The sequence below is a fragment of the Panthera tigris genome, chromosome A2 (assembly GCF_018350195.1).
Source record: "Panthera tigris isolate Pti1 chromosome A2, P.tigris_Pti1_mat1.1, whole genome shotgun sequence".
Taxonomy (NCBI): Eukaryota; Metazoa; Chordata; class Mammalia; order Carnivora; family Felidae; genus Panthera; species Panthera tigris.
Genome location: NC_056661.1, coordinates 100,796,711 through 100,824,508, shown reverse-complemented (window position 1 = coordinate 100,824,508; position 27,798 = coordinate 100,796,711). Strand labels below are relative to the sequence as shown.

At 39.1% G+C, this 27,798-nt stretch overlaps 1 protein-coding gene across 24 annotated transcripts in view; it reads left to right on the top strand.

The window, feature by feature from the left end:
• Window positions 1–27,798, top strand: part of ICA1 (islet cell autoantigen 1) — a 148,892-nt gene that overhangs the window by 98,894 nt on the left and 22,200 nt on the right. For all 24 annotated transcript variants that reach the window (XR_006211305.1, XR_006211331.1, XM_042967042.1 and 21 more), the window contains 6 exons: window positions 8,596–8,721; window positions 9,730–9,828; window positions 22,101–22,198; window positions 24,211–24,263; window positions 27,510–27,572; window positions 27,683–27,715. Coding sequence is in view for 22 of the 24 variants with exons in the window: in XM_042967042.1 (XP_042822976.1) it covers window positions 8,596–8,721; window positions 9,730–9,828; window positions 22,101–22,198; window positions 24,211–24,263; window positions 27,510–27,572; window positions 27,683–27,715 (472 nt within the window). In the remaining 2 variants the exon portion in view is untranslated. The remainder of the gene's footprint in view (window positions 1–8,595; window positions 8,722–9,729; window positions 9,829–22,100; window positions 22,199–24,210; window positions 24,264–27,509; window positions 27,573–27,682; window positions 27,716–27,798) is intronic.

Here is a 27,798-nt window from a genome sequence, read left to right as displayed (position 1 = left end):
ACCAGCTTCTATTCAGCATTATCATAACTAGTATAATAAGGCAAAAAAAAGTAAATAAAGACATACAAATTGGAAAGGAAGAAGGAAAGCTATCTATAATCCTGGACAACATGATATATGTACACAGGTCCATAGCCCTATCTATCTATCTATCTATCTACCTACCTACCTACCTAGAGAGGAAATCCTAAAGAATCTTTAAAAAAAAGCTTTTAAAACTAGTAATTGAGGGGTGCCTGGGTGGCTCAGTTGGTTAAGAATCTGACTTCATTCAGCTCAGGTCATGATCTCACAGTTCGTGAGTTCAAGCCCTGTGTCAGGCTCTGTACTGACAGCTCAGAGCCTAGAGCCTGCTTCAGATTCTGTGTCTTCCTCTCTCTCTGCCTCTCCTCTGCTTATGCTCTGTCTGTCTCTCTCCCTCTCTCTCTCTCTCTCTCAAAAATAAACATTAAAAAAATTAAAACTAATAATTGAATTTAACAAGGTCATAGGATACAATATCAAGTTAAAAAATTAACCATATTTCTAGTAATGAGAAATTTGAACTTGAAATTTATATTTTTATAGAATCAAAAAATATGAACTACTTTGTAATAAATTTAATAAAATGTGTAATACCTGTGCACTAACATCAGCAAAATACTAGGATAATTTTAAAAGACCCAGTAAATGGAAAGGTATGCCATGTTTCTCAGTCTGAAGGTATTAAGATGTCAATTCCAAGTAAATCTGTAGCTACAGTGCAATCCAATCAATATCATGAAGGGGTTTTTGAATAAATTGAGAAAATATCCCTAAGATATATATAGAAATATGAAGAACTTGGAATAACCAAAACAAAAGAAAAAAGATCATAGAATTTATACTAAACTGAAAGTCTCATTATAAAGCTATAGTAATCAACACAGAGTGGTATTGGTACAAGGATAGACACATAGATAAAAATAATACAATGGAAAATTCAGAAATGGGTCCACACATATAATGGCTTATTGATTTTTGCCAAAACGTGCAGGCAAAATCATGGACAATTGGATAATTTTTCAACAAATGGTGCTGGAACAACTGGATAGCCACTTCTAGGGAAAACAAAGAATCAACACCCCTACCTCACACCATCTCTGGATATTAACTTCATAAGGGGCACTTGGGTGGCTCAGTCAGTTGAGTGGCCAACTCTTGATTTCAGCTCAGGTCATGATCTCATGGTTCATGGGTTCAAGCCCTTTATCAGGCTCCACACTAACAGCATGGAGCCTCTCTGCCCTCCCCCCACCTTCTCTCTCTCTCTCTCAAAATAAATGAAAAAAAAATTTAAACCAAGAAAAAAATTAACTTGAAATTGATTACATATCTAAATGTAATAGCTAAAAATATATAATTTCCAGAAGAAAAAGCACAGGAAAAGTATCTTTGTGATGCTGGGTTAGGGAATGATTTGGTAAGACACAAAAAACAGAAATTGTTAAAAACAACAACAACAACCACCTGGTAAATTAGATATAATCAAAATTAAAACCCTTTTCTCTTCAAATACCACTGTTAAGCAAATGAAAGGGTTATTGTGAGGATCATTTTGTAATGTATAAAAATATTGGATCAGTGTGAAATATACATGAATAGGATATTGTATATCCACTATATTTCAATAAAAACAAATTTTTTTAAAAACCTGAGAAGACAAAAAAAAAAAGAAAATGAAAAGCAAGTTAAACATTTGAAGAAAATGTTTTCAAGCTTAGGTCTGATAATGGATTTATATTTAGAGCGTATTAGGAACTCATAACTCATATAAACTTAATTTTTTAAAATAGGCAAAAGATTTGAATAGAATAAGCATATTATGAAAGATATGTGATTGGCAAATAAGAAATTAAAAGAATTTCAACATCTTTAGTCATTAGAGAAATGCAAATTAAAATCATAATGACTATGACTACACATCCATTAGAATGGCTAGAACTTAAAAGATTGAAAATACCAAGTGTTAATGAGGATATGGAGCAAATCGAACTTGGATTCATTGTTGGCTGGAATGCAAAATGATACAGTTATTTTGGAAAACAGTTTGGCAATTTTTTATAAAATTAAACACATAGTTACTAAAAGAGTCAGCCTTCCTACTCCTAGATATTTGCCCAGAGAAATGAAAAACATGTCCATACACAGACTTGTGCTCAAATGTTTATAACACTTTTATTCAAAATAGCCAAACCCAAATGATATACAAATTACATCATATCCATATAATTAAATACTACTCAGAAATAAGAAAGAACACATTGCTAATATATGCAACAACATTGATCTCAAAGGAATTATGTTGAGTGAAAGAATCCAGCCACAAAAAGACTAGACTACATTGTATTATTCCACTGATATGAAATTCTAGTTCCAAGTGCAAATATCCTTTAAAAAGGGTTCTGATTCATACAGTTTGAATCAGATGCCTTTTCCTGAATCAGCCAACCATAATGCCTTATGATTGACTCAACTTGGATTAAGATGGCCATCCCCAGGCCAGTCAGTGGGAGTGGAAAGATGCCCCATAAAAGGATATACTCATTTAAACCACATGATTAAAGAGAAGGAAGATACTTCAAAATGGGTTGAGGATTTTGTTGAGCAAAGACCAAAAAATAGATGGCTCCTGGGTCTGCAGTTGGCTGCCCACACACATGCATGGTGCACACAGTCACTTACACATACATCCATGCATAATACAATGTCAGAATTGCTCCTGCCACCAGTGGATAAATACATGATGCAACCAATGATACAGTAAAGTGATTCAGGAAGGTGTTTGATTATCTGCCCCTCAAGAGGTCTTGGTTCATTGACCAGAAAAAAAGTATCTTCTTTTAATGAAGCTAAATATGTGTCTTTTGTTCTCCAGTGACTTCAGATGGGCTAGACTTTTCTTGTGGCATCTTACTAAAAGCCAAAAGAAATTAATTGGTATATTCTCTGATCTTGACATTTTCCCCTGGATGTAAGATTACTACCTCAGAGGAGAATAGGATGAACAAATCAGTTTAATGAGGGCGGGGTGTTTGAGAGCTGGTTGGGAAAGAAACCAAGAATTTTGATGTGGTGTGAGGTGTCCATGAGAAGCTGATGTGAGTAAAAACATCTGGTGGAAAGACAAGTTAGACAATGATACTGGTTTTGGGGTGGTTAGATACGTAGGAGTCATCCTCCACACCCCAACATCTAATACTTCACTAGGTCCTGTATGTTTTACCTCCTAAATATCTCTGGAGTCAGAGCATTTTTTTCCCATATCAGTATTCCCACCCAAGTCTAAAGCTGCCGTCATCTCCCCCCTTGACTCTAAATCCATTCTCATCTACTCTTCCCTTCCTCCAGTGCATCCCCACATTATAACTGATGGACTTTTCAAACTGAAAATAAAATTCTATCTCTCCCATGCGTAAAGACCTCTAATGTTTTTACATGGCTTCTAGGGTAAAAATTAAAATCCTAAGCATATGCCTCCAAGGCCTCTGCTCTGGGATGTGCCCCAACCAACCTTTTGTGCCTCATCTCATTACCACCCCTCTACTTGCCTTAGCAACCCAGCTACACTGCCCTTCTGGACCTGCCTTATTGCCCCCCACCCCCACCCCAGGGCCTTTGCACATGCTTCTCTCGCTGCTGGAATATTCTTTTCTTGCATGGTTAATCATGTTCAGTCATTCTGAATAGAATTTGAGCACCACTTTCTTGGAGAATATTCTCTTGGTCAGTTTCCTTGGTAAATCATTCTTGTGGATCAGTGTGGCTTTCTTTCTGAGCACCTCATTCACTTTGATGTTATGCCCTCACTGATGTGAAAATGCCCACTGGACTGTCAGCTCCATGAGGGCAGAGATCCCTGTGTTTTACTCACTGCTACCAGCATATAGAAGATACTGCGTGAATATTTGCTGAATGAATGAATGCATGGATGGTGGCAGGCAGGGCCCTTTCCTGGAAGAAAATGTAAAAGAGTAGGATTATAGTTTTACTCTGTTTGTTTTTAAAGGAAAGAAAACACTTAGAAAAAATTTAAAAACCGCTCTCAAATTATTTGGTCATGGAGCAATATTAAGACCTTTCCCACTGGATGGGGAAGTTGGATTGAAATAAGAGGATGAATAGCTTTGGCTTGACCATATGTAGTTCAAGTTGGGGCTAAGAGGTAGAATTTCAGGTTAGGAGAAATAAGTACAGAGAAGTGCCCTGTAGTCTTGGCACTCCAAGACATTGCTCCTTTCTCTGGTAAATTGAATCTCTGCAGCCTGGGGAGGGCAGGACTCACACTGAAGGGAGTTTAATATGCATGATCATTTCCTAGAGCTTAGAGAATAAGAGGAGAAAGGTGGGGCAATAGCAATAAAGTTAAGAAATAAACAAAGGGTACATTTATATGACTGAAGATACATTGTTTTAAAAACCTTGAAAACCACCCGAGCTCCTCAAGATGTTTATGTAATTGAATATAATTTATCTGGGATTGAAAGGAATAATAATCAAAACATTTTTCACTTAAGTGCGTCTGGAGGCATATGAAATTAGACTCTTGATAGTGGCCTCTGCTTGGAGTGTGTCCTCAGCGCTTTGTCCTCGGGCTGCAGCAGACTGGAAATGTGTTTTAGAGAGTAGGCATGGAGCACAAAATATTAAATGAACTTTACCATATTCAGAATGCCCAACAGGGTAACATCCTCCTTGTTTGGCAGGGAAAGGACTCAACATTTGGAAACTCAGCAGTGCATTAAGTATTTTAATAATCATTGTTGACACACAAAGCATATGGCCTTTCAGAACTCACTGGGTCAAGTGTTGAAGTCTTCTTCTAGGTTTCTAAAATTACTTTACAAAATTTAAACAAAATAAATTAGGGAACATTTCAGAGCATATTAATTCATGAGCTTTGTATTATAAGCAGCTGAAGTTTTCTCTTAGGTTAAAAAAAATATCTACATGAAAGAAAAAGCAAAATCCACAGCCTCACAAAAAATTAATTTGAATTTCATTAGAAGATGTAGAACCTCTCCATTAGCAGGCCAGTCTTGTGGATACCTTGTATTTACTGTTTACTCCTGTGTATGCTTTAAGACCAACGTCAGATATCCCCTCCTAACTCAGAAGCCTTTATTGTCTGCCTGCTTATCATTTATGTCAGTTATCTGTGGCCATAATAATGCATTGAAATAAGCAATGCTATCATTCAGTGTCTTAAGACAATAAGCTTTTCTTATTGTTCACAAATCTGTGGATTAGGGCAGTTCTGGTCTCTGCTAATCTCACTCCTGAGTCTGTGGTTAGCTGTGGGGTAGGGAGGGCTTCTGCTGATCATGGCTGACCTCCCTCTCCTGTCTGCAGGTTAGCTGGCCAAAGGCTTATCTGCTGGGACAACTGGACTGTCCTCCGGTGTCTCTTGCATGCACAAGGCTCTCACATCCCTCCAGCTGGCTAGCCTAGGCATGTTCTCAGGTTGGCCTGGGTATATTCTCAAGGCCATCTCAGAGAAGCAAAAAGGTGGAAATGTGCCAGTACTTTTTTTTCCAAGCTTCCAGTTTCACCACATTTGTTAACCTCTCACTGGGCAAAGCAAGTCACGTGCCAAGCCCCGAGTCAGAGTGGGAGCAGCCCACTATGACTTTGTTGTTAAAGGGCAAAGGGTGGGGATCCTGGGAGACCAGTATTTGGGGCTTCTTTTTTTCTTTTTCTTTTTCTTTTTTTTTTAAGTTTACTTATTTTGAGAGAGAGAGGCAGGGGTGGGGGGCAGAGAGAGAGGGAGATAGAATTTCAAGCAGGTTCTGCACTGTCAGTGTAAAGTACGATGTGGGGCTCAAAACTCATGAGATTATGACCAGAGCTGAAGCCAAGAATTGAACACTTAACTGACTGAGCCACCAAGGCACCCCCAATATGGCTTTTTGACATCAACCTACTCTCCTGCTCCACACCACCCTCAGCATTAATCATTTCCTTATCTGTACTACCTCTGTGTTGTACTCTTCTTCTACCTTTGACTTTTCCCATTGTATTATTTTTTTTTAATTTTTTTCATGTTTATTTATTTTTGAGACAGAGAGAGACAGAGCATGAATGGGGGAGGGTCAGAGAAAGAGGGAGACACAGAATCTGAAGCAGGCTCCAGGCTCTGAGCTGTCAGCACAGAGCCCAACGCGGGGCTCGAACTCACGGACCGCGAGATCGTGACCTGAGCCGAAGTCGGACGCTTAACCGACTGAGCCCCCCAGGCGCCCCCTCATTGTATTATAATATAATTGTTAATTTGTCTTCTCTAAAAAAAACTAGAGGGTCCTTATGCCTAAGTGCATTCATTTGTAAGTATTTATTCACTCATTGCCATGAATCTTCCTCCTTTACAGATGCCCCAGTGCCTAGCACTGGTCCTGACACATAATGGGTACTCACCAAATATGTGTGGAATGAATGCAGATGTGAAAGCTCATACCCATATTAGTCTCCTTCCCCATCAGAAGAAAAGGGTGAAGACAGATGCCTCCCAGGATCCCAGTTGAGGAGGGCTTGCCTGCCAGAGCAGCTGGTGAACCAGTGGGGGGCTTGCAGTGAGCACTTCAGCTACTGTGAAACATCTTTCTCTTCATACTTTCTCATACCTTCCCTGTAGAACTTGGGTGTTCCTTTTGCAGTCTCCTTATTCCTCTCAAAGGAAGGCAGGAAATCACTACTTTGAACTAATTCTAAATTTATTTTATAGGCAGTGCTCCCAAGTACCTTTGCCTAGAATTTCTCCACTCTACAGTGGGGAATGATTGAGCTCCAGGATTTGTTTAAGCTCATGGTGTGGTCACTTTGAGAGGAGCTAGCTGGCTTCTATTCTCTGGTTTTCTAGCCCTGTAGTCCAAAAATACAGAGGAATTCTTAGGAAAAGTTTTATACAGCTATATAGAACAGAAGACCCTATTCACATAGGGTATTAATTCTGTCAATATGTTGTTAAATGTATTGCCTCATTGTTTTCCAATTCCATATAATCTACAGGGAAAACTAGGGTTTTTCCTAGAGTCAAATTTTGAGCTTCTTGATTTTCCAGTGACTAGTGTAAGTTGCTTGAGAGGCAGAATAGCATGGCTTTGGAGTCAGGCAGGCTAATCTAGAACGGCAGCCTTGCTCATTAGTTACTTCCCCAGATGAATCCTCTTAATCCTTAGCAGTCAGAAAGGGTAATAACAGAGGCTAAGAGAGAATAGCTGGCATGTGGTGAGTGAATTGTATTAATTGTGAATTGTAGCTATTGTTAAATTGCCTCAATGGTTAAATTGTTACAAATGGTAACAATTGTATTGATTGTTGCTATTATTATATAATGCCCTATAATCTTATAAACTATGATTATAAGTAGAATTATCAGTGGTAAAAATTAATGTTTTATATCAAATAATCTTTATGGTTATTTTTGTTAAAAAATAAAATCATTTCTAAAATAACAACCTTAAAGGTTATACTTTAAAATAATAACTTAAGTACTTTACCTTTTAAATAGCCTAGAAAATTTCTTCATTCAGTCACCAAATATGTATCCGGCACCTGCTTTGGGCCAGGTCACCAGGTACCAATCATGTAATGGTGATCAAGTCAGACATCATCCTTGCTTCCTGGTATCCTGTGATGGAAGAACTATCACTAATGAGTCAGCATTACTCCCATAATGCAGTTACCTATCTGGTGTCTACAACTGCATGAATTACCTGAGATAAAGTGATATTTGGCAAGCTTTCCCTGGTTAAAATACAACCTTCCTCCTTCAGGTTGGAGGAAGGAGAAATTTTGACCTCACCATTTGTAAAGTAGCTGTATTATTTTTAAAACCTTCTATTTTATTATCAAATTATGTGTAGAATAAACATTTCCAAATCTTTCCCTGACCTCATTCCCATTTTGAAATACCATATGGCTCAGGGACAGAGGGAGAATTGCTTACATACATACTCAGTAATAAAAACTTGAAAGTTTATCATTTTTTTAGATTATGTCACAATCCCCTTATGTGGTATCCTAGGTTGGATCTTGGAACAAAAAAAAAAAAAAAAAAAAAAAAAAAGGACATTGATGGAAAAGCTAGTTAGATCTGAATAACATCTATTGTTTAGTAGGATCGTGTCCATGTTGATTTCTTATTTTTAACAAATGTACTGTGTTATGTAAGATGTTAACATTAGGGAAGGTGAGTGAAAAATATTTGGGGAAGTGAGCTTCAAAGACCTATAGGAAAATGGTAATGTGGCGAAGGTTGTCCCCTTATCCCACTGCATGTTTCCAGACGTCTCTCCACCACAGTCACTTTGTGAATGCTTTGAGAGGAGAGGAGTTTAAATTTTGACTGAGAAAAATATAACTAGGATGGTAAATCTGCTGTAAAATCATCATATGCAGTGCTGTTGTTGAGATCCTTTGCAGGTAAAGAATGGATGCTGTAGGATCTTCTCGCCTGCTTGGAACTTCCAAAGGTGTTTTCTTACGTGAAAGAGATAAGCCCACTCTTGGCTTTCCTCACTGGCAAAGTTTAACTACGTAAGAGTCTGAGTGGCTCAAAGGTTCCCTTTTACTTTCTAGGTACAAACACAAGTACGCCTTGCCAAAAAAAGCTTTGACAAATTGAAGATGGATGTGTGTCAAAAAGTGGATCTTCTTGGAGCAAGCAGATGCAATCTGTTGTCTCATATGCTAGCAACATACCAGGTAATGAAGTGATGTTAGTTACAGTGAACCAAGAATGCTCTGAGGCTTAGGGGACAGAAAAATGGTGTCTGAGCTAAAAGTATGCTTCGGGCATTATGAAGTTCTAAATGTCTTGCTCATAATTTACTTTCCACACCTGTCCCTTCTTCTAGTGGACTACAGTGTAACCAAAATAAATATTAGCTGTTTCCTGTACATACACCATTTCCCACTTCCCTGATTTTACGTAGATGGTTCCTACCGCCTGAGTGCCTTTCCGCCCATTTGTACCTTTCCATATTCCACTGTGTGTAATGTACCTCCTCTTATTTCACTCCATGTTGTTGCCTAGAGTTCTCCTGGCACGGTCACTGACTCGTCAGGTTGTCATAATTTAATGGACTTATTTTTGTCTCCTCCTAGCTTCTGAGTTCCTTCAGCATAGGACTTGTATCCAACAACAGGGCTATTAGACACCCGCTGAGTGTGGGAGGCCAAACTCTAGGTGTTGTAGGGAATATAAAAATTAATAAGATCAAATTTCCTGTCCTCAAGGAACTTGAAGTTTCAAAAGGAAATCAAAGATAGTACGTATAGTGTGACGATATTTTTTGTACTTCAAGGAGAGAACAGGAAGTGCTAAGTGAAATAAGTTCAACAAGATCCAATGAGGGTTTGAAGAGGGACAAATTGCATCAGTGGAAGGATCACAAAAGTAGATTGTTAACAATTAGCCCTGGGTTTTGGAGGATAGATCACATGGGACAAGTACAGAGAATGGAGAGGCTAATGTCCCAAATAGCGGAGCACCATTAGTCATGGTAGCAGTATTTGGGGGTACTGGGAAGCATTTAGTTTGGCTGAAATACAAGATTTAAAGAGGGGCATAATGGAAACAAGGCTGCAGAGATGAGTTGGAATCCTATTTTGGAGGGTCTTGAAAGCCAGAGATGGGCACACTTCTCTGGGGCCTCTATGGCTAAAACTGCGCATTCAGAACATTAATAGCTGTACTGTCTTTCCTTACAGACCACTCTGCTTCATTTTTGGGAGAAAACTTCTCACACTATGGCAGCCATCCATGAGAGCTTCAAAGGTTACCAACCATATGAATTCACTACGTTAAAGGTATGAAAGCTAAGAGAGGCTGTTAGAAAAACTTAGCAAAAGTAATGTTTACATCACAGACAGTGTCTGACCATTGGCAGCAATCATCATTATTCCAACAGACTCCCAGTGTCCAAGAGATAACTGTGCCCCGTAGTATAGTCCTTTACTGCATCAATAAGTCACAACAGTACAAAAACACAGCTTGAACCTTGGGGTACATGTTACTGGGAGATGAATTGTGGGGACTGCTTTAAATGACTTGTTTGGTGCTGTTAAAGGAAAGATTGTACAGGTCTAGTTTACTCCATTACTTTTTAATTATTCAAAGATGTTCCCTTGCAAAGTATTTTTCTTTCCTCTCTTACTTCTGACAAATGTCATTTTATTCTGTGAGTACCATTCAGTACAGAATTAAATTTTCCCATAAGACTTACAGGAATATTTTTCATTCAAAAAAGCAACATTAAACTCAGTGATTTCTCAACTCAAAAGGGATATATGCAAAATGTCTGATTCTCAGTATTACAGCTGAGTGTGGGATCATTTTGGTTGATGAGAGAGAATGCATGTCAAGAAGGAAGTGATTTGGGTTCCAAAAGGATTTTAAGAAGGAGAAAACACCAGATTCTTTGTTGCCAGGTCATATCTTTGAAAGGAAAAGACCAGGAAAGAACTAGTTAAAGTTCACCTTGAAATTACCTTCCTGTTAATTTTTCAGGCAATTTGTAAATGACTTATCATCTTGCTTAAGAAAACATTAAAAAGCTTTTTTTTTTTTTTTTTGCTTTAAAATACCTTTGATTCTGAAATGTTTATAATGTCACTGCATCTACAAAAGTATTAAGACAGAAACCTTTAAGACCCTGGCCCTTTAAATGAAGGTCCCAAGAGGAACCCAAGACAGTCCACTCACCTTGAGAGGCACCTGGCCTGACTCCAGACAGGACACCTGGCCAATGAAGTTTCTTCACAATACTCCTGTCAGCTGGTCATTTGTTCATTTATTGGTACTTGGTGACATGCTGCATGGTAACCAGATTCAGAATGTGTCCATTTTTATTCTGTCAGGTGGACTCTAAGCCCTTGAGGGGAGGGACATTTCATTCCTCCCATAACCTCCTTTGTCTAGCTAAATGTTCTGCGTCCAATGAACCCGAAGCCTTTCTTAGCACATTGGCGATGTTACCATTGCTGCATTCCTGCCCCACCATTTACTACCACGTTCAGCACCTTAGAAAGCTGCTGTCCTGACTGAGCCAGATCGATTAAAATTATTACAATTCACACTCTTCACATTTCTTATAGAGGCCTGAACAGAATCCTACAGTTTCTTCTTTAGTAAGGCAGAGAGACTTTCAGGCTTTAGGGTATGTATGTGCATCAGATTTTATTTCATAATAAGTTTGTCTTTGTAAGACAGTTGTGCCCAAATCAGCTAGGTGGAAGATGGAATGATGCCTAGCCCAAATACGATTTAAAAGAAGTTCAGGTTTGAGTTAATTGCATATAAAGTACAATATGAAACTGATGCCACAAACATGGAGATTCCTTTCTGGCCTCCTGTGCTGAGGAGAAGATGACTCTTTAATTGTTGCCGTGATATTTATCCTGCAGAGAGGATCAAGCTGATTATGTTAGAGGATTTCTGGGCAGGGAATTTAGCGGAAGTTTGATGGCGGTGGTTCAGGACATAATTACAAATATTTTGGGCACATGACTATCCATTGCCTTTTACATCCCTAGAGTCATCCTTAAATTATGGTTTAAGTAGCAGTTTATGGTTTAATTATAATATAAACTCAGTAGAAATAATGTATCTGTTAAGGTATAATATAATTATAGTAATATTAAGAATGTTAAGTGTCCAGCAATCAACCAAATAAACTAGGCTCTTAGTACTTTTCTAGAATGCTATTCATCTAGGCTTTTCAGAGATGCTATATTAGAATCCCAAGCTAGTTGCTAATTATTTTATTTATATGGACTCAAACCTATGTTATAGAATCCTGTTATCACACAGCTCATTATTGCATACACAGAGGCATGTTACCTATCATATTGTATGTCACAGAACATGAAAATGAAAACCACTAATAGCGTATGTATTACCATAAAGCATGAAGATATTACATGACTTACCAACCCTCTTGCACTCGTATATATTTTTAAAAACATGCCTTGTATTTAAAAGATTTGCAGTGGCGGGGGGGGGGCACCTGGGTGGCTCAGTAAGTTGAGTATCTGACTCTTGATTTAGCCTGAGGTCATGATCCCAGGGTCCTGGGATTGAGTTCAGCACTCAGTGTGCAGCCTGCTTAGGTTCTCTCTCTCTTCTCCTCTGCCCTTCTCCTCTGCCCATGCTCGCTCGCTCTCTCTCTCTCTCTCTCTCTCTTTCAAATAAAAAAAATAGATTCTTTCTTTCTCTCCCTCTATCTCTACCCCTCCCGTTCATGCTGTCTCTCTCTCTCTCTCAAAAAAATAAAAATTATAGGGGCGCCTGGGTGGCTCAGTCGGTTAAGCGGCCGACTTCAGCTCAGGTCATGACCTCGCGGTCTGTGAGTTCGAGCCCCGCGTCAGGCTCTGTGCTGACAGCTCAGAGCCTGGAGCCTGTTTCAGATTCTGTGTCTCCCTCTCTCTCACCCTCCCCCATTCATGCTCTGTCTCTCTCTGTCTCAAAAATAAATAAATGTTTAAAAAAAATGTTTAAAAAAAAAATAAAAATTATAAAAAATTACTAAAAAGGGTGGACACCTGGTGGCTCAGTTGGTTAAGCATCTGACTCTTGATTTTGGCTCAGGTCATGATCTGACAGTTCCTAAGTTCAAGCCCTGTGTTGGGCTCTGCCGGTGCAGAGCCTGCTTGGGATTCTTTCTCTCTCTCCTTCTCATTCTCCCTGTCCCTCCCCTGCTTGTCATGCACTCTCTTTCTCTCTTTCTCAAAATAAATAAACATTAAAAAAATTATAAAAATAAATAGCTAAATGAATAAATAATTTTGATTTGATTAAGTCATTTTCAATGTATGTAATTTTCTTCTGAATGACACTATATTGATAATGGATTATTTTGGAATTTAAATAAATATTTTCATGTTTTATTTGTTCTCTAGATTTACCTAAGCAAATAGCCCCTGAAATGCCTTTTGGTACTCTGGCTGGAAGGAAAACATTGTCTTTGGAGAGGTTTGCCAAGCTCTGTTAATGAAAAGCAACCCATTTGTTTTCTTTGCTGCAGGGTGTATTCTGAGTGTTGGTAATTGTGCCACTGCAGCTGTATTTCCTGACTGTTAGTTTTATGCTTGATGAAGGATGATAATTAATGTGTTAAACACTCGATGCATCCTGTTTGGAGGGAAGAGTCTTTTGCTGCAGAATTACAGGAATATAACTCATGCCCCAGAAGTTTATTTCTAATGAAGCTTTCTCTAGAAAATATGTATATTTCTTTCCCAATATAATTTTATTATAAAAATGAATTGACTCTCCACCTCATATCCCAGTGACTATTTTGACATTTCGTGAATATTTTGTGGTAATGTTTTATGTGTCAACTATTGCTTTTTTATTCAGGCCTGATACGGTTCTATTAATTCTACTTTTATTGACATAATCCTTCATCATTCATTTTATGATTAATAGATTTTTGCAGCATTTTAACTTTATGGAGGATTTAGCATTGAAATTTAATGTTACAAAAATTTTTTTTATGTTACAAATTTTTTTAATCTAATTGCAACAAGGCTCAAATTTGAAGTGGAGAGAACATCTTTTAAGTGGTTTCCAGTAAAAGAAGCAATGCACTAATCTTGTATTTTTAAACAATACATACTTTTTCATTAAAATGCTACTACACATAGGTATTTTGTATGGGTTATTAATATGTTAATTTTTTTAGAGAGAGAAAGTGTGTGCATTAGGGAAGGGCAGAGGGAAAGAGAGAATCTCAAGCAGGCTCCATACCCAGCTCCAAGCCTGACACGGGGCTCTATCTCAGGAACCAAGAGATCATGACCTGAGTCAAAATCGAGAGTCTAAAGCGTAACCAACTGAGCCACCCAGGTGCCCCTAATATGTTAATTGTATACTGATTCCAAATCATCTGAGAATGTCTTTCACATGGTGGAAATTATCAAGTCGTGGAGATAGGAATGGAATATTTCTAGCCACATCTCAAAAGCACTGTCACTTTTTTAGAGAAAGTAATTTAGACTATGAGTTTAAAGCATTTTTTTAAGGTAAATGAAATGCTCTCTATCGGAAAACAGTGACCAGTCTTAAATTACCACCCCTCAGAAATGGTCATGTTTACTTTATTCTTCCAGGATGTCCTTTACTTACACATTGCTGCATAGATCTTCAGAGAAAGCAAAACAAAAACAAAACAAAAGCAAAAAACAAAAACAAACAAACAAACAAAACCCCTCAGGAGTCACGTGGCTTTTTCCTGGAAACTCTAAAACTCAGTGGTCTCTTCTTCCCTCACTATCATGTGGGTTGAGTCAGATGTTTTTACAGAGAAGTGAGCACTGGAGACCCTTTGAAGTAGACACACCATTGGGAGCTGGTTGAGGGGAAGGCATGACCTTCTGTATTTGTATTTTAAAAGAGATCAGCGTGCCTATATTTAATGAAAATGGCCAGTACTAAACATATTCCTGTCATGTCCCCCATTCTAGTGCTTTTGGCAGGAAAGCCAGATTTTTTACTCTGGATGCATGATTATGTAAGATCACAGGCGCTGTGCCAGCCAGGCCTGACTTTAACTTGGGCTCTGTCACTTTCTGGCTGTTTTGGGGTGCTGCTGGTGGGCGGTGAGGGTGGCAGCCATGGTGGGGGTAACGGGGATGGATTTATTGAGAATTCTCTCATGGATCCAGAAGACAGCCATTGGCAGTATCGATACACAGGGGTTTGTTGAGCTTGCCAGGCCCTATAGCCTCGCTTAAGTTCCTTTCTTACTGTTTGCACCCTAGATGATTAGTTTTGCAGTGAGTTTCGAAGGCGAGGCTGTGAAGGGCCGTGGGATAGGTCTCACAGACCTCACCCAAGATAACCCTCCCTGACTCCCACAGATGGCTCTGGCAGTTCCATTCCCAAACCTGTGCTTCAGGCCTGCCGGCCCTGGTCTGGGCTTATAGAACTCCCAAAGGGATACAAGAGGGCAGGGCAGGCCTACAAGCAAGGAAGGCAGGGAGGTTTCCCACCCTGCAACAAGGCTAATTCTGAAAAAATGCAATTTGGCTTTGCAACTGGCTTTTGCCCTGTGCCAGGATTTTAAGGAAACCCGAATTTGAAAACCTAACTCTGGGCATGTTCAAAAATAACCATTGAAACAGATGTGCCAATGTTCCCTCTTTTCTCTCCTGGGGTCTAGGACTTAGCACTGTTATATGGAACATCATTCTGGAGACTAAAATGTTTTTAGCTTTCACAATTCAAAAAACATCCTTCTCTAAATTTTGTTTTTCTCAAATTCGTATGCCTAACAGCCTTCTTCCACCCACCTCCACATTTCTCAGTTAATCACTTGAACATTTACCGACAAGCCACACGGCTCTGTAGTTACTTGCTTTGAAAATAAAGCCATAATAGTTTTTATGAAAATTGGGTAAATATCTCTGCAATGCTATTTTAGTTGCCAGTCCCAACATGGCAATTATTCATGGCGAGCATCCAGAATATCCTTGTAGACTTTCAAGTTTTCTCTCGGTGTCATTACTTTACTCAGCCTTTAGCAGAGTGATTTTTTCCCCCAAGCTGCTCCAGGCCAGATCATTGCAAAACTGAGAAGCATCCAAGTCCATGGGAGAAGAGGGGTTAGGGGGCTGACCATGGCACCACTGAAGTTTGAGGTGGACAAACCGACAGGTGGCTGATCATCAGTTCATCCATCCCTTGTGATGACTGGCGTTTGCTCCTCCAGGCATCTGGTAGCTCAGGCTCTCCTCATAACAGGTTCCTCTCCATCCCCTGCTTCGTCTCATTCCATTACTTTTCTTTGAGAGGAAAGGAAAAATATTATCATTGTGTGGGCAGTTACTTAATGCCAGGAACTCTGCTAAACGTGAGATGAAGTAGCATCTCAGAGAATTTGTCATGCTATGCGTGACTCTAATGTGCTGAGGTTGGGTATCATAATTAATGATACAGTTAAGTTTGGCACTGACATATAGAAAGGGCATATATTTTAGTTAATCCTCAAAATAACCTTGAGTAGTTGGGTCTACTTGTTTTTTTCTCCGTGTTTCAAATGAGGAAACTGGAGTTCAGAAAGGTCTGGTCATCTGCCCAAGGCTACATGCTCCATATGCAGTAGCTGTGGAAACAGGGATGCTCATGCTTTTCCCACTCTGCTGTAAGTCATTTCTTCCAGGTGGTACTTCGGGCCCTGAGGCAGGAGGGCAAGAGAAAGCACAAGTGCCACCTTTAAAAACTATAGTTGTAAACTTTATGTTAAAAGTAACACTTTGAGGGGTGCCTGGGTGGCTCAGTCAGTTAAGAGTCTGTCTTCAGCTCAGGTCTCCATCTCACAGCTCATGAGTTCAAGCCCTCCATTGGACTCTTTGCCAAAAGCTCAGAGCCTGGAGCCTGCTTAGGATTCTGTATCTCCCTCTCTGCCCCTCCCCAACTCGTGCTCTGTCTCTCAAAAATAAATAAACATTAAATTTTTTTTTTAAAGTAGCCCTTTGAAATGTTTGCACATAGGTGAAAACCATCATCTATATCAGTCAATCCCTCAGATACCTAGGAATTTAGGACACTTGCTTTAGAGTTTGGAAGGAAGTGTTCTTGGTCTATTTGGTGCTACATATGAAGGAGTTCAGCAAATGTTCTTGACTTGGCTATTCGGTACCATTTCTTGACTAGTTGTAGAATTTTGAAGACCTGGATTCAAATATTGTTCCTACCTGTTAATGGTTGAATGGTTGAATGGACTGCAATACCTAACATAAGATGAACCTTTAAGACATCTAATTCCTTTCAAACCTTTAAAAACTGTTGATAAGAGGGGCACCTGGGTGGCTTAGTTGGTTGAGTTTCCAACTCTTGATTTTGGCTCAGGTAATGATCCCAGAATCATGGGATCAAGCCTCACGTGGAGCTCTGCACTGAGTGTGGAGCCTGTTTAGGAGTCTTTCTCTCTCTCTTTTCCTCAGCCCTTCTTCCCCACTCTCTTTAGAGAGAGGGAGAGAGAGAGAGACTTTAAAAAAAAGTTTTAAAAAAAGTTTAAAGAATAAGTTTATATATCTTATTTATGATTATGTTTGTTTTTCTCTAACTTTACTTTTTATTCTACACTATAATTCAAGAGTACCTTCTGATCCTAGATTAATAGTGCTCCTTACATAGTATCTTTATAGATTTATAACTGCATGAGTGGGGGGCCACATGTGCTAAAATCCATGAATTGTGTGGCTATACACATCATCATGCCTCTGCTTTTTATTCCTCATGTGGTACCAATTATATAAACACAAACATACACACAACCGAGTTCACCATCTTTTAACCATGCCTCCCTATTTTCAGCACTTTTATTTCCTTTTATAGACAATTATTTGGCACCTTCATATGCATACAGTATAATTAATGGGAAGTAGCCTAAGAAAATTAAATGTCATAATTAAAGATTAGAGAAAATGTTACTCAGTTGTCAAGGCTAAACTTAAACTTAGGTCATTATATTAGGGTTGGCTGCTAGCCTTTTGTCTGTGAAATTTGTTTTGCTGAGTAGTTTTGCTTTCATTCAGATGAATGTTGCTGTTGCTTTTATTTTCCTAATACAGGAAGTAGTAACTCCCATTATTATATTAAGCTGTTTCCTTTCTAAGACACTTTTGCAAGCTCGGTCTGCGCATTTCCTCTGTCACGCTGATCTTATATATTGTGTGTGTGTGCTTCCTGAAACCATTTAAGCATTGATGGAAACTATTACCATGTCAGTGCAGGCTTTTAAACGGAGAAAGGTTACTAGTATAAAAACATTTTTTCTTCTGTATGAAACCTTTCAGTCTTGTATGATGCTGTTTTGCTGCTAATACAAAGTGATCTTCATGAACAATTTTAATGAAGAACCTAGTGGGTTTGGGGTTTAGAAACAGAGTGCTTTGACGTTTCATTTCTGGACATGGATTTGAATGTGGCTTCCATCAGCCGCTGATTCAAAATAGTTCCATCTGATGGCTGCCTTGTCTCTACAGTCAGCCAAGGCCTCTTGGCTGAGCAGGTGTTCATGTCACACAGAAAATGCTGTCACCTCTGACTTTTACAGATGCTACAAGGTTAAGTGTTTTCAGCTGAGTTGCAGACTTTAAAATACCATAAAGAATCCCCTCCACCTCAGCCCCCACTTGGACCTTTTCATCAAACTTTGGTAAAAGCAGTGGTTCTCCAAGTAGAATATCCTATATCTGACAGTCACACCCAGGAACTAATGTTGAGAGAGGAAGGGGACGTGATTTGTCCTCCATGTTGTTTCAGAGTTCCTCTGAGTTTCTTGATTGTCTTCATTGTTTACCATCTTTGTAAGAAACAAGTTCCATGCCTGTTGTGGTTTTTTTCCTTGCTGTATAGAGGAGCGTTTAGCTCAGTTTAATCTAAAACTCTCTTGCTTCAAAAGATGCCCCTTGAAGACGTCCTAAAATTGACTGTGGTGATGGTTGCACAACTCTTTGTCTATACTGAAAACCATTGAAGTATACACTGTAGGTGGGTAAATTCTATGGTACATGAATTATATCTCAATAAAGCTGATAGATTCCCCACACAAGATTCCCCTTAGCTCAAAATGCTAATATTTAATAAATAAACCCAGGTGCTTGGTATTAATTTTGCTTGTGGTTTCATAAACCTTTTTCTAATTATTCCCCTGAGGCTTTAAGAGCTCTAATTTTTTCAGTTTAACCTTATGTACATGAATTTATCAAACAACAAGTACATATTTAGCACCTCTCTTGAGTGGCAACAGCCAAATCCTTATAGGGACAATGGTAATAGCAGGAAGAGATGAGCAATTGTAACAGGAATTATTAATAATAAAGTAGCAATTGGAACTGTAGCCATTCTGTTGGTGAAGCACAATAGTGACTTAACTGTGATTGTGGTGACAGGGAGCCAACAATTGAGTCCCTGCTAATGGCCCAACAGGGAAGGGGTTGAAAAGAAGGAAGGAGTGGTTTACATTACAAAGGGATTGTCTTAGAACTGCCCAAGTGTGGTTATGAGGGGAGGTCGGTCTAGAGACAGAAAGGATGATAACCATGGAGCTGTCAAGGGCATCTCAGGGGCTTAGGCAAGCGCTGTGGCAGCTAGACGCAGCTGGCTGAGAGCAGACAAGTCCTGGCCCTGCCTAGTGCTGATTGAGAAAAAGGAAATGCAATGAGAAGATAATTGAGCAAACCAGGAGGCCTGGACAAGCCTCACAGAATTGAAAAGTGCATTTTGGGGCCATCAGAAGCTTAGCTGAAAATACTCGTGGCTTCATGTTGACCAGGATTGGACTACTCTTTGGGGAATAAAACTGCTGGAAGGGTGTGTGTGTGTGTGTGTGAGTGTGTGTGTGAATAAAATGCCGTGATTGGCAGATCTATTGAAAAGAGTAAGTCTTTGACATCTGTTGAACTCCTCCTTGTGATTGTACATTTCTGAAATATACACACACATGCACACATGTGCCTAGCTTTTACCAGATGCTTTGGGGTATGTGATTAAAAAAAGAAGACGACCTACACTGTAGTCCATATTCCAATTACCTCATTTGTTCCAATAATGTCCCTTATAGCATTTCCCCCTCCAACTGATAATCATGGATTCCATTTAGTTGTCATACATTGGAGAAACATAGAGGGCAAAAGAATATGATGAAACTAATGGGGCATAGTGTTAAATATTGATGAATGTGGGTAAAGGAATGTTCTCCCTGTGTGACCGCTGCTGACCTCTTTATCTTGATCTCATAAGACCTGTCCTCTTGCCCACTACATTACAATCCCAGTGGATTCTTTTTGTTCCTCCAACAAGCCAAGCTATTACTACCTTAGGCCTTTGCGTTCAAGCCTCTCCTTCTTGAGTTATGCAAGGATGGCTCCTTCATGTCATTTGACTCTCAGCTAAAATGTCACTTCACAAGAGAACATTCTTACTAACTGAGGTAGTGATCCAATCACTTTTTATCCCCCTTTTTAATTCCCTGCCTAGACTCATCACTAACTGATAATTCTCTCTGTCTTCTTCACCAGTGTATCCCCTGCACCCAAAACAGCACCTGGTCATGGTAAATACTCTGAAACTATTTGTTGACTGAGTATACTAATCTAAATGTCCAGAAATAGCCATTAAAAATGATGGTAATGCCTTAAGGATGTCCTTTATGCAAGAAGATGTTTCAGAACTCTAAGCATAGGACATATATTCAATTAGAAAACCTTGGCCTTATGTTAGAAAAATGGTGAATGAATGTATATTTATATATAATTTAATATTGAATGTTTAGGATATATAAAATATTTTTTATATTCTCTAATGAAGAATGTTTCTCATTATGAAATACCTACACATATTATATTGCTTAAGTATACATCTATATACATGATTCTGATTATAAAAGTAGTATGAGTATGAAAAACCAGAAAGGAAATATATGAAAATATTAACTATTTTGGGGAGGAGAATGGAATTATCAGTAACTTGTATTTTTTTAATTCTCCAAGCATTCTACATGTGGTTCTATTATTTTTCTAACTTAAAAAATATTTTTTAAGAGAAAACGTAATACAGAATAGATATAATCAAATATGAATAAGACTATAAATGCACCTTGAAGATGGAAGGACTTTCTTGAATTTGACTTGCTTAGTGAATGAAGTTTTACAGAAAAGGCAGTAATTGATCTGGGCTTTGCAAAAACTTATAGGACTCTTGAGGGTAGACAAATAGGTAGAGAGAGATTTTTTTAGGCAAAGCAACAGAATGAACAAAGATAGGAAGGGAGCAATTAGTACATACGAGGTGATGAGAAAGACCTAGGTGAATGGAAAGTTCCCATTTGGGAGCCACTGGGAAGCAATGTGGGAGAGTAAGATAAAATCACATTTTAGAAGATCTTTAAAATCAGGCAGAGAGGTTTAGACTAGAAGTGGAAACAAGTGGGGAACTACTGTGGGTACCTGAGAAAAACAATAACCTGATTGCCTAGGTATTTTAGGGAAAATTTTCCATATAGGGAGTGAGAGTGCTGGCAGTTAGGAGTGGAACACCCGTGTTCACCTGGCGCCCACAGCAGGCATCACCATCCATCACAGCTGGGCTTCGCAGAGACTGCCTCCACACCATCTCCATCCAGCCTGCAGTCAGAGACCATGAATCCATCAGAGCTGGTGTAGGAAACATGCTGGCCGCCTTCTGTGTGTGGGTCACACTAGAGAAGAGAAAGGTGGGAAGGGGAAAGAGGAGGAGACAGGAAGCCCCAAAGGACAGGTTTTAAAAGTTCTAAGAATATAAGCAGGATAAGTAAGTATCTTGAGATGTTTCATGTGTATTTATAGGTTTGTGGTTTAATTAGGGCCACAGGTAGAGATCTTTTTGTGTAACTCATTATTCAGTTGTTATGGGAGTGTTTTGCTTTTTCTGGTGTACAGTTTCTAAGCACTGGATTTTTTTGAAAGTGTTTCCTTATACATTTAATGAGACTTGAGAACAATAACTCCAAGAAATAGTGTGCCATCAGAAGATCCCCACCCATCTTTTAATCGACAAAGATTTGGATGCACTTGCTCTGTCCACTTGTGGGAGTAAACTTGTTGGAATATGTTAAGCTGCTAATTTTTTTTCTTAAAAAAAGGTTTTGTTTTCTCTTATTTTTAAAAGCTGTTTTTAGATCACAAAATTGCAAACAAAATTAAAAATAAAATGAAATTGTCTCATCTTCGGGGGAGAAAAGCTTCTACTCTGTCAGTGTGTGGGCTGCTAGCAGAACAGAATGTTTATCTTTGCTGCATGTTAAAGATGGAAAATAAAGTTAGCAATAGCCAAAAGGCCTTCTTTTGAATAACTTATCGTGAAAGGGAAAGCATAAATCTAGTGGCAAAACAACTCTCCATTATAGGCTAGTATTTTGTGGATGGGTCTGAGAACATATAAAATTTCATGTCTGTCTACTGGGTAGGTTCAGGGTAACCCCCCAAACCTTGAATTCAAGGTTTGCTTTCTGGACCAGAGGTTGTTGAGTTTTTTATTGATCTCTCTCTCTCTCTCTCTCTCTCTCTCTTTTTTCCTTTTCATTATCGTGTTCAAGAGCTTACAAGACCCTATGAAAAAGCTGATTGAGAAAGAAGAAAGGAAGAAGGTCACCCAGCAGGAAAGTTCAGAGGCCACGGTGGAGGAGCCGAGTCAGTAAGTTATGGCTACTTCTCTTGGCAGAATCTTTCTTCCCACAGGCAAGGAAAGTACAGGCCTCGCTGGCCAAGTCTGCTGGGGTCTCAAACACAGGGCAATTGCTTTACTTCCTCCTTTCTCTGAGTTGATGTATTAGAATGAAGGCCAAACTTGTCCTGCACATATTCCCGCTAGACCAGGACTCTTCCCAATAAGAGACTCACTTCTGGGATCTTAGAAGGAGCACACTTGTGAGGATTTGACTGGGACAAGAAAAGGCACACATTTCCAGTGCTCTCTGGCTCTCTGGGGGCCTCAGCCTCAGGCTCAGCTTCCTGCTCTCTCAGGCTTCTGGACCCAATCTGGTCCTTTTGTTACCATCATTTACAAAATCCTGTCCCAGATAGGAAATCCCCTGGCTTTTCTCTCGTAGAAGGAAATAACCTATGAAATTGTCTCCTAAGACATATAGTACTAAAGTGTTACCTACAGAAGCACCGGGTTCTGACATTTTGTTTTCTAAGGTTCAGAACTTCTGCTTTTTTCCTCTGTGAAGCAGAGAGCAGCTTTGAGTGCAGGAAGTGAGTGCTCCATCTTCAGTTCTTGCCACTTTGCAAAGAAGACACCTCTAGTTATTTTACATACTGAGACAAACTTTTCCACTTACCTGGAGCATGATGTGCCCTAATCTCACTCAGCAAGGAGGTTTCAGTGTGAATCTATATCCTTTCCTATTCAGGTGCCAGAGCATGCAAGGACAGGGTTAATCCTCAACTGGCTGACCTAGGAAAGAGAAGTAGATTATCTTACCTCTATTTGTGATTCTTTTTCCACACACAAAAAATTTAGATGATAATTGTGTGATAAAACTCGCTTATGTTTTTACTGTGTTTCTAAATAAACTTTTAAGTATACATTTTTGTCACACAGAGGTATTTGCTGCCAATATTAGCCTTTTTAATTTTAAAGCAAAAACTAGAAAATTCCTATGGTATAGAGCAAAGACAACTTTTCACTGTAGAATATGATCTGAATCTAGTACAATTGACTATTGTAGGGAGCAGTTTAACCTATTCCTGGTAATAATAGTAATGCTAAATACCCTTTAGTGAATACCTACTATGTACGAATCACAATGTCAGGTGCTTTATTTATGTTATCTCTACCCATTCTCATGCCAACCCTTGGTGTTATCAATGCCGGCATTTCCCTGTTGTGTAAATGGTGGAAGCAAGGCTCAAAAGAAGTTAAGAGACTGCCCACAGCCTGTGGTGTAGTAAGAGGCAAGGCCTGGAATGTGTTCTGGTTACCTTTTTTTCACCATATATGTTACGACGATCAAAATGAAGCATTAGCCTTTACTCAGAAAGGAACTACCCACGATTGTCTTGATTAGTTTTTGTTAACTTCAGATTTCTCCATTATTTTAGTACTTCATTTTTAAAAGCCAAAAAGTATAATCCAGTAACTATAATAGAGGTAAATGTGCTTTAAAGGGAGGTTCAGAAGCACCAGCTGAATCTCAAGTTGGTGATACATCTCAGCTGTGATCTTCCCCATGTACAGTAAGAGTTGAGTAGTGACAGTCTTCTGGAGAATGATCTTGCTTTCAGCCTTAGATAATTTAAGCTAACCTCCTGAGGTATCCTCTCCTGTAACACCAGGAGTCAGAAGAAACAGCTGGTTGGCCATAAGTTTTTTAACTATTTTTTAAAAGCGATAAATGTGAAATATCTTAGCTGTACCTACCAACTACCCACCTAGATATTTACAGGACATATGACTTATGATGAAACCAGATTCAGCTATTCAGATGCTATGAACCAGCCTTAGGACAGGAAAAATCCAGCAAATTTATTTCTTCTTTAAAAAATGAATAGCATATAAATGACTATACATTCACCTTTCATGTGCGCATGCACATATCTGTGTGTTATAAGTGTAGTAATATTGTACAGAAAAACTGGCTGTATCATAAATATAAAATTTTCAGGACTAGATTGCTAAACTCTTTCTTTTTTAATTTTAAGGTTAATTTCATTAGAGGATGAAAACCAACGCAAGGAATCCTCTAGTTTTAAGAGTAAGTTTTGATTTTTATTTAGAATCGCTTCTGAAATAGTACTGCTCAGCAACCAGTTCATTTCCTTTTTTGGCAGGCTCTTCCTTTCTTCTTTTCCAATTGAGAAAATTGTATTTTAATTTGCTTTTTATCATTTCAGTTTTAAATTTTCAAATATCAGTGATGCCGACCATATAGCATTATTGAGAAAGGTTTTATATTGTGAACCAGAAAATAGCATCATTAGGCACTTCAGCAAAAGCCTGTCAGAGGAGCATCCAAAATTGAGAATTAGCAGCTATTTCTCTGACAACAGATGATAACATTTCTGCTATTGCCATTACTCATTCTAACTGCCATTTGGGCTGTAAAGATAGTTTTAATACGATTACATGATCAGATTGGGTGAGTTGGTTTTCATTGTGTTGTGGGGTGGGTTGGTCTTTGTTGGGAACAGATGGGGAGAGCTCAGACATGGTTTTTCCAGGTGATTCCTGGGTCTGTTCTGTCATGAGTAACCCCAGCTCCCTCGGGTATACCGACCCTCAGATAGTTGGAAAAGTGATCAGAGCGTTGGTAGATGATGCAATGTGCTGTGAAAGGTTTGTCAGCTATTCCTGTCTCCTGCCATTACTGCCAGTTTTCACTGGTTCTTCTCTTAAAGGAGTGGAGGGTCCAGTAAAATGTGATGGGACTAAGGTGATGTAACGCTGAGCTTTTCACTGGTACTCGAATCCTCTGAGATGCAGGGGAAAGCTTTACAGGTGATATGGAGAGAACTGAACTTACCCTAACCCTGTGTTCAACCTGGCCCTCTTGGGGGGCATATCCACCTCTGCTCACTCCACCCTTCGTTCTGGCAGCCCTTCCAAGAGATAGGAGGGGCAAGCAGACCCTGAAACTTCCTTTCTCTGCCTTTCCTTTACCCTTGACCTTCCTTCTGTCTTTCCTCCTTCTTTTCCAACCTTTTGCTTCACCTGCTTTATTTATTCTCCTCCCACGTTACTGGTTCATTTGCTTTTCTCACACCTGCCTTTCAGCAGAAAACAAAACAAAACAAAACAAAACAAAACCCTCTCACCTTTCTGCCTTTTGAACTCAGCTTCATGTCATCCTTTCGTGTGTTCACACCTTCACTTACTCACATACTCATTCATGTTTTCAACAGATATTTATTGGGCGCTGTCTGTGTGGCAGGCAGGCATGGCACTAGGCTCTGGGCACACAGTAGTACACAGACAGATCCAGACCCTTCCCAGGATGGGGCTCATGGTCAAAAGGGGAAGCAGGTGATAATCTAACAATTGCACAAGTAATTGGATAGCTCCTACTTTGGTAAGAATGGCAAGGATTCTTGCTGTGTGAGAGGGAGAACTCACCTATTTGAGGGGATCACACAGCTAGTTGCAAAAGCTGTCAGAGTAAAACAAGCAGCCTGGGCAAAGACTATGAGCCAGGAAGGACCAGGAGAAGGTCAGAGGGACAGTGTTCTAGAGCATGAGGGTGGGAGCAGATGGCAGAAGACAGAGAAGCAGGCCAGCCTGATGTTGGCCACCTAAGAGGTCTCTGACTATATTGATCCAGACCTCCAGCCTCAGTATCCCTTGGGTGCCAACAGCATGAATTATGTTGTGGGAATCTAGGTAAGCAAATAGAAACATTTTAGTTTTGAGGGAAAATGTAAACTCCAGTTCATTATATTTGTATTCAAGTTACATATCAATATAAATCGTATGTTTATGCAATATGTGATAATATAGAGGATCAAATTTTCTCTTTGTGTAGTGTGTTCACTTGTGGTATTTGTGTAATATTTTGAGATTGCAAATGCTGATTACCTTGTTTTATGTGTACAAATAGAGGAATCCACCATAATGAAGTGTCACCTGTCTTTATTTTGTGACCTGTAAAAAGTCTAATGTACACATGAGCAAACTAAGTTTTAAGGATGTTGTGTTGTACACACACACACATACACACACATACACAGACACACACACACTTTATTATTTAGAGCAGTTTTTAGTTTACAGAAAATTGGAAAGCAGGTACAAAATTTCCATATATCCCCTGTTCCCACACACATGCATTATCAATATCCCTCACCAGGGCAGTACATTTGTTATAATCAATGAACCAACACTGACACATCATTATCACTCATAGTTTACATTAGGGTTTACTCTTGGTGTTATACATTTTATGGGTTTGGACAAATGTGTAATGACATATGTTCACCATTAGAGTATCATACAGAATAGTTTCACTATCCTAAATCTCCCCTGTGTCTGCACCTTGTTCATCTCTCCCCTCCCCCAAACACTTATCTTTTATATAAACACACACACACACACACACACACACACACACACACACATATATAGGATCCACATAGGATCCACATAGGTGAAAACATACGGTATCCGTCTTTCTCTGCCTGACTTATTTCACTTAGCATAATACTCTCCAGTTCCATCCACATTGCTACAAATGGCCAGATTTCATTCTTTCTCATTGCCAAGTAGTATTCCATTGTATATATAAACCACATCTTCTTTCTCCATTCATCAGTTGGTGGACATTTAGGCTCTTTCCTTAATTTGGCTATTGTTGAAAGTGCCACTATAAACAGTGGGGTGCAAGTGCCCCTATGCATCAGCACTCCTATGCATCAGTACTCCTGTATTCCTTGGGTAAATTCCTAGCAGTGCTATTGCTGGGTCATAGGGTAGGTCTATTTTTAATTTTTTAAGGAACCTCCACACTGTTTTCCAGAGTGGCTACACAAGTTTGCATTCCCACTAACAGTGCAAGAGGGTTCCCGCTTCTCCACATCCTCACCACAAACGCTTATCTTTTTACTGTTTTCATAGTTTTGCCTTTTCCAGAATTCTGTACAGTTGGAATTATATTGTATGTATGGAATTATGTTACAGACTGACTTCTTTTACTCAGTAATGTGCCCTTTTATTTTAGCCAGACACAAATGCCTAACGTTCACAGCACCATCAGTAGTCAATTACTTAAGTCATGCATTTGTCCATGAAAGAAGTGTGAAGTCAGTGTCATATAGTTTTCCACCAAACAAAGCAAAGATTCGAGGCTGTCAGCTCAGAATTCATGGAGAGCCAACAGCTTGAGAAAATGTAATCAGAGGACCCCTGCTTCTGTGTGGTGAGCTGTGTGTTTACCTTACACTGAAATAGTATACGAACGCACACACCATTCTGAATTTGCGATAACCAAGTGCATGTGTTCTGTTTACAGCTGAAGATGGAAAAAGCATTTTAACTGCCTTAGACAAAAGCTCTACACATAATGCATGCTCAGGTAATCTAGATTAAGGGAAATGACTCAATTTTAATAAATTTGACAAACTCCTTACAAAATGAAACTGACTCATAATTTTGTTTTCTTTGTTTCCTTTAATGGACCTACAGATGAACTATTAGGCATGAAACCCGAGGAAGGTGGTAAGATTTATATATTTCTTTGGGGTTATAATTTAATTTTTTAATACTGTTTTTACATGCAGGAAAATGTAATGTTTATTTTT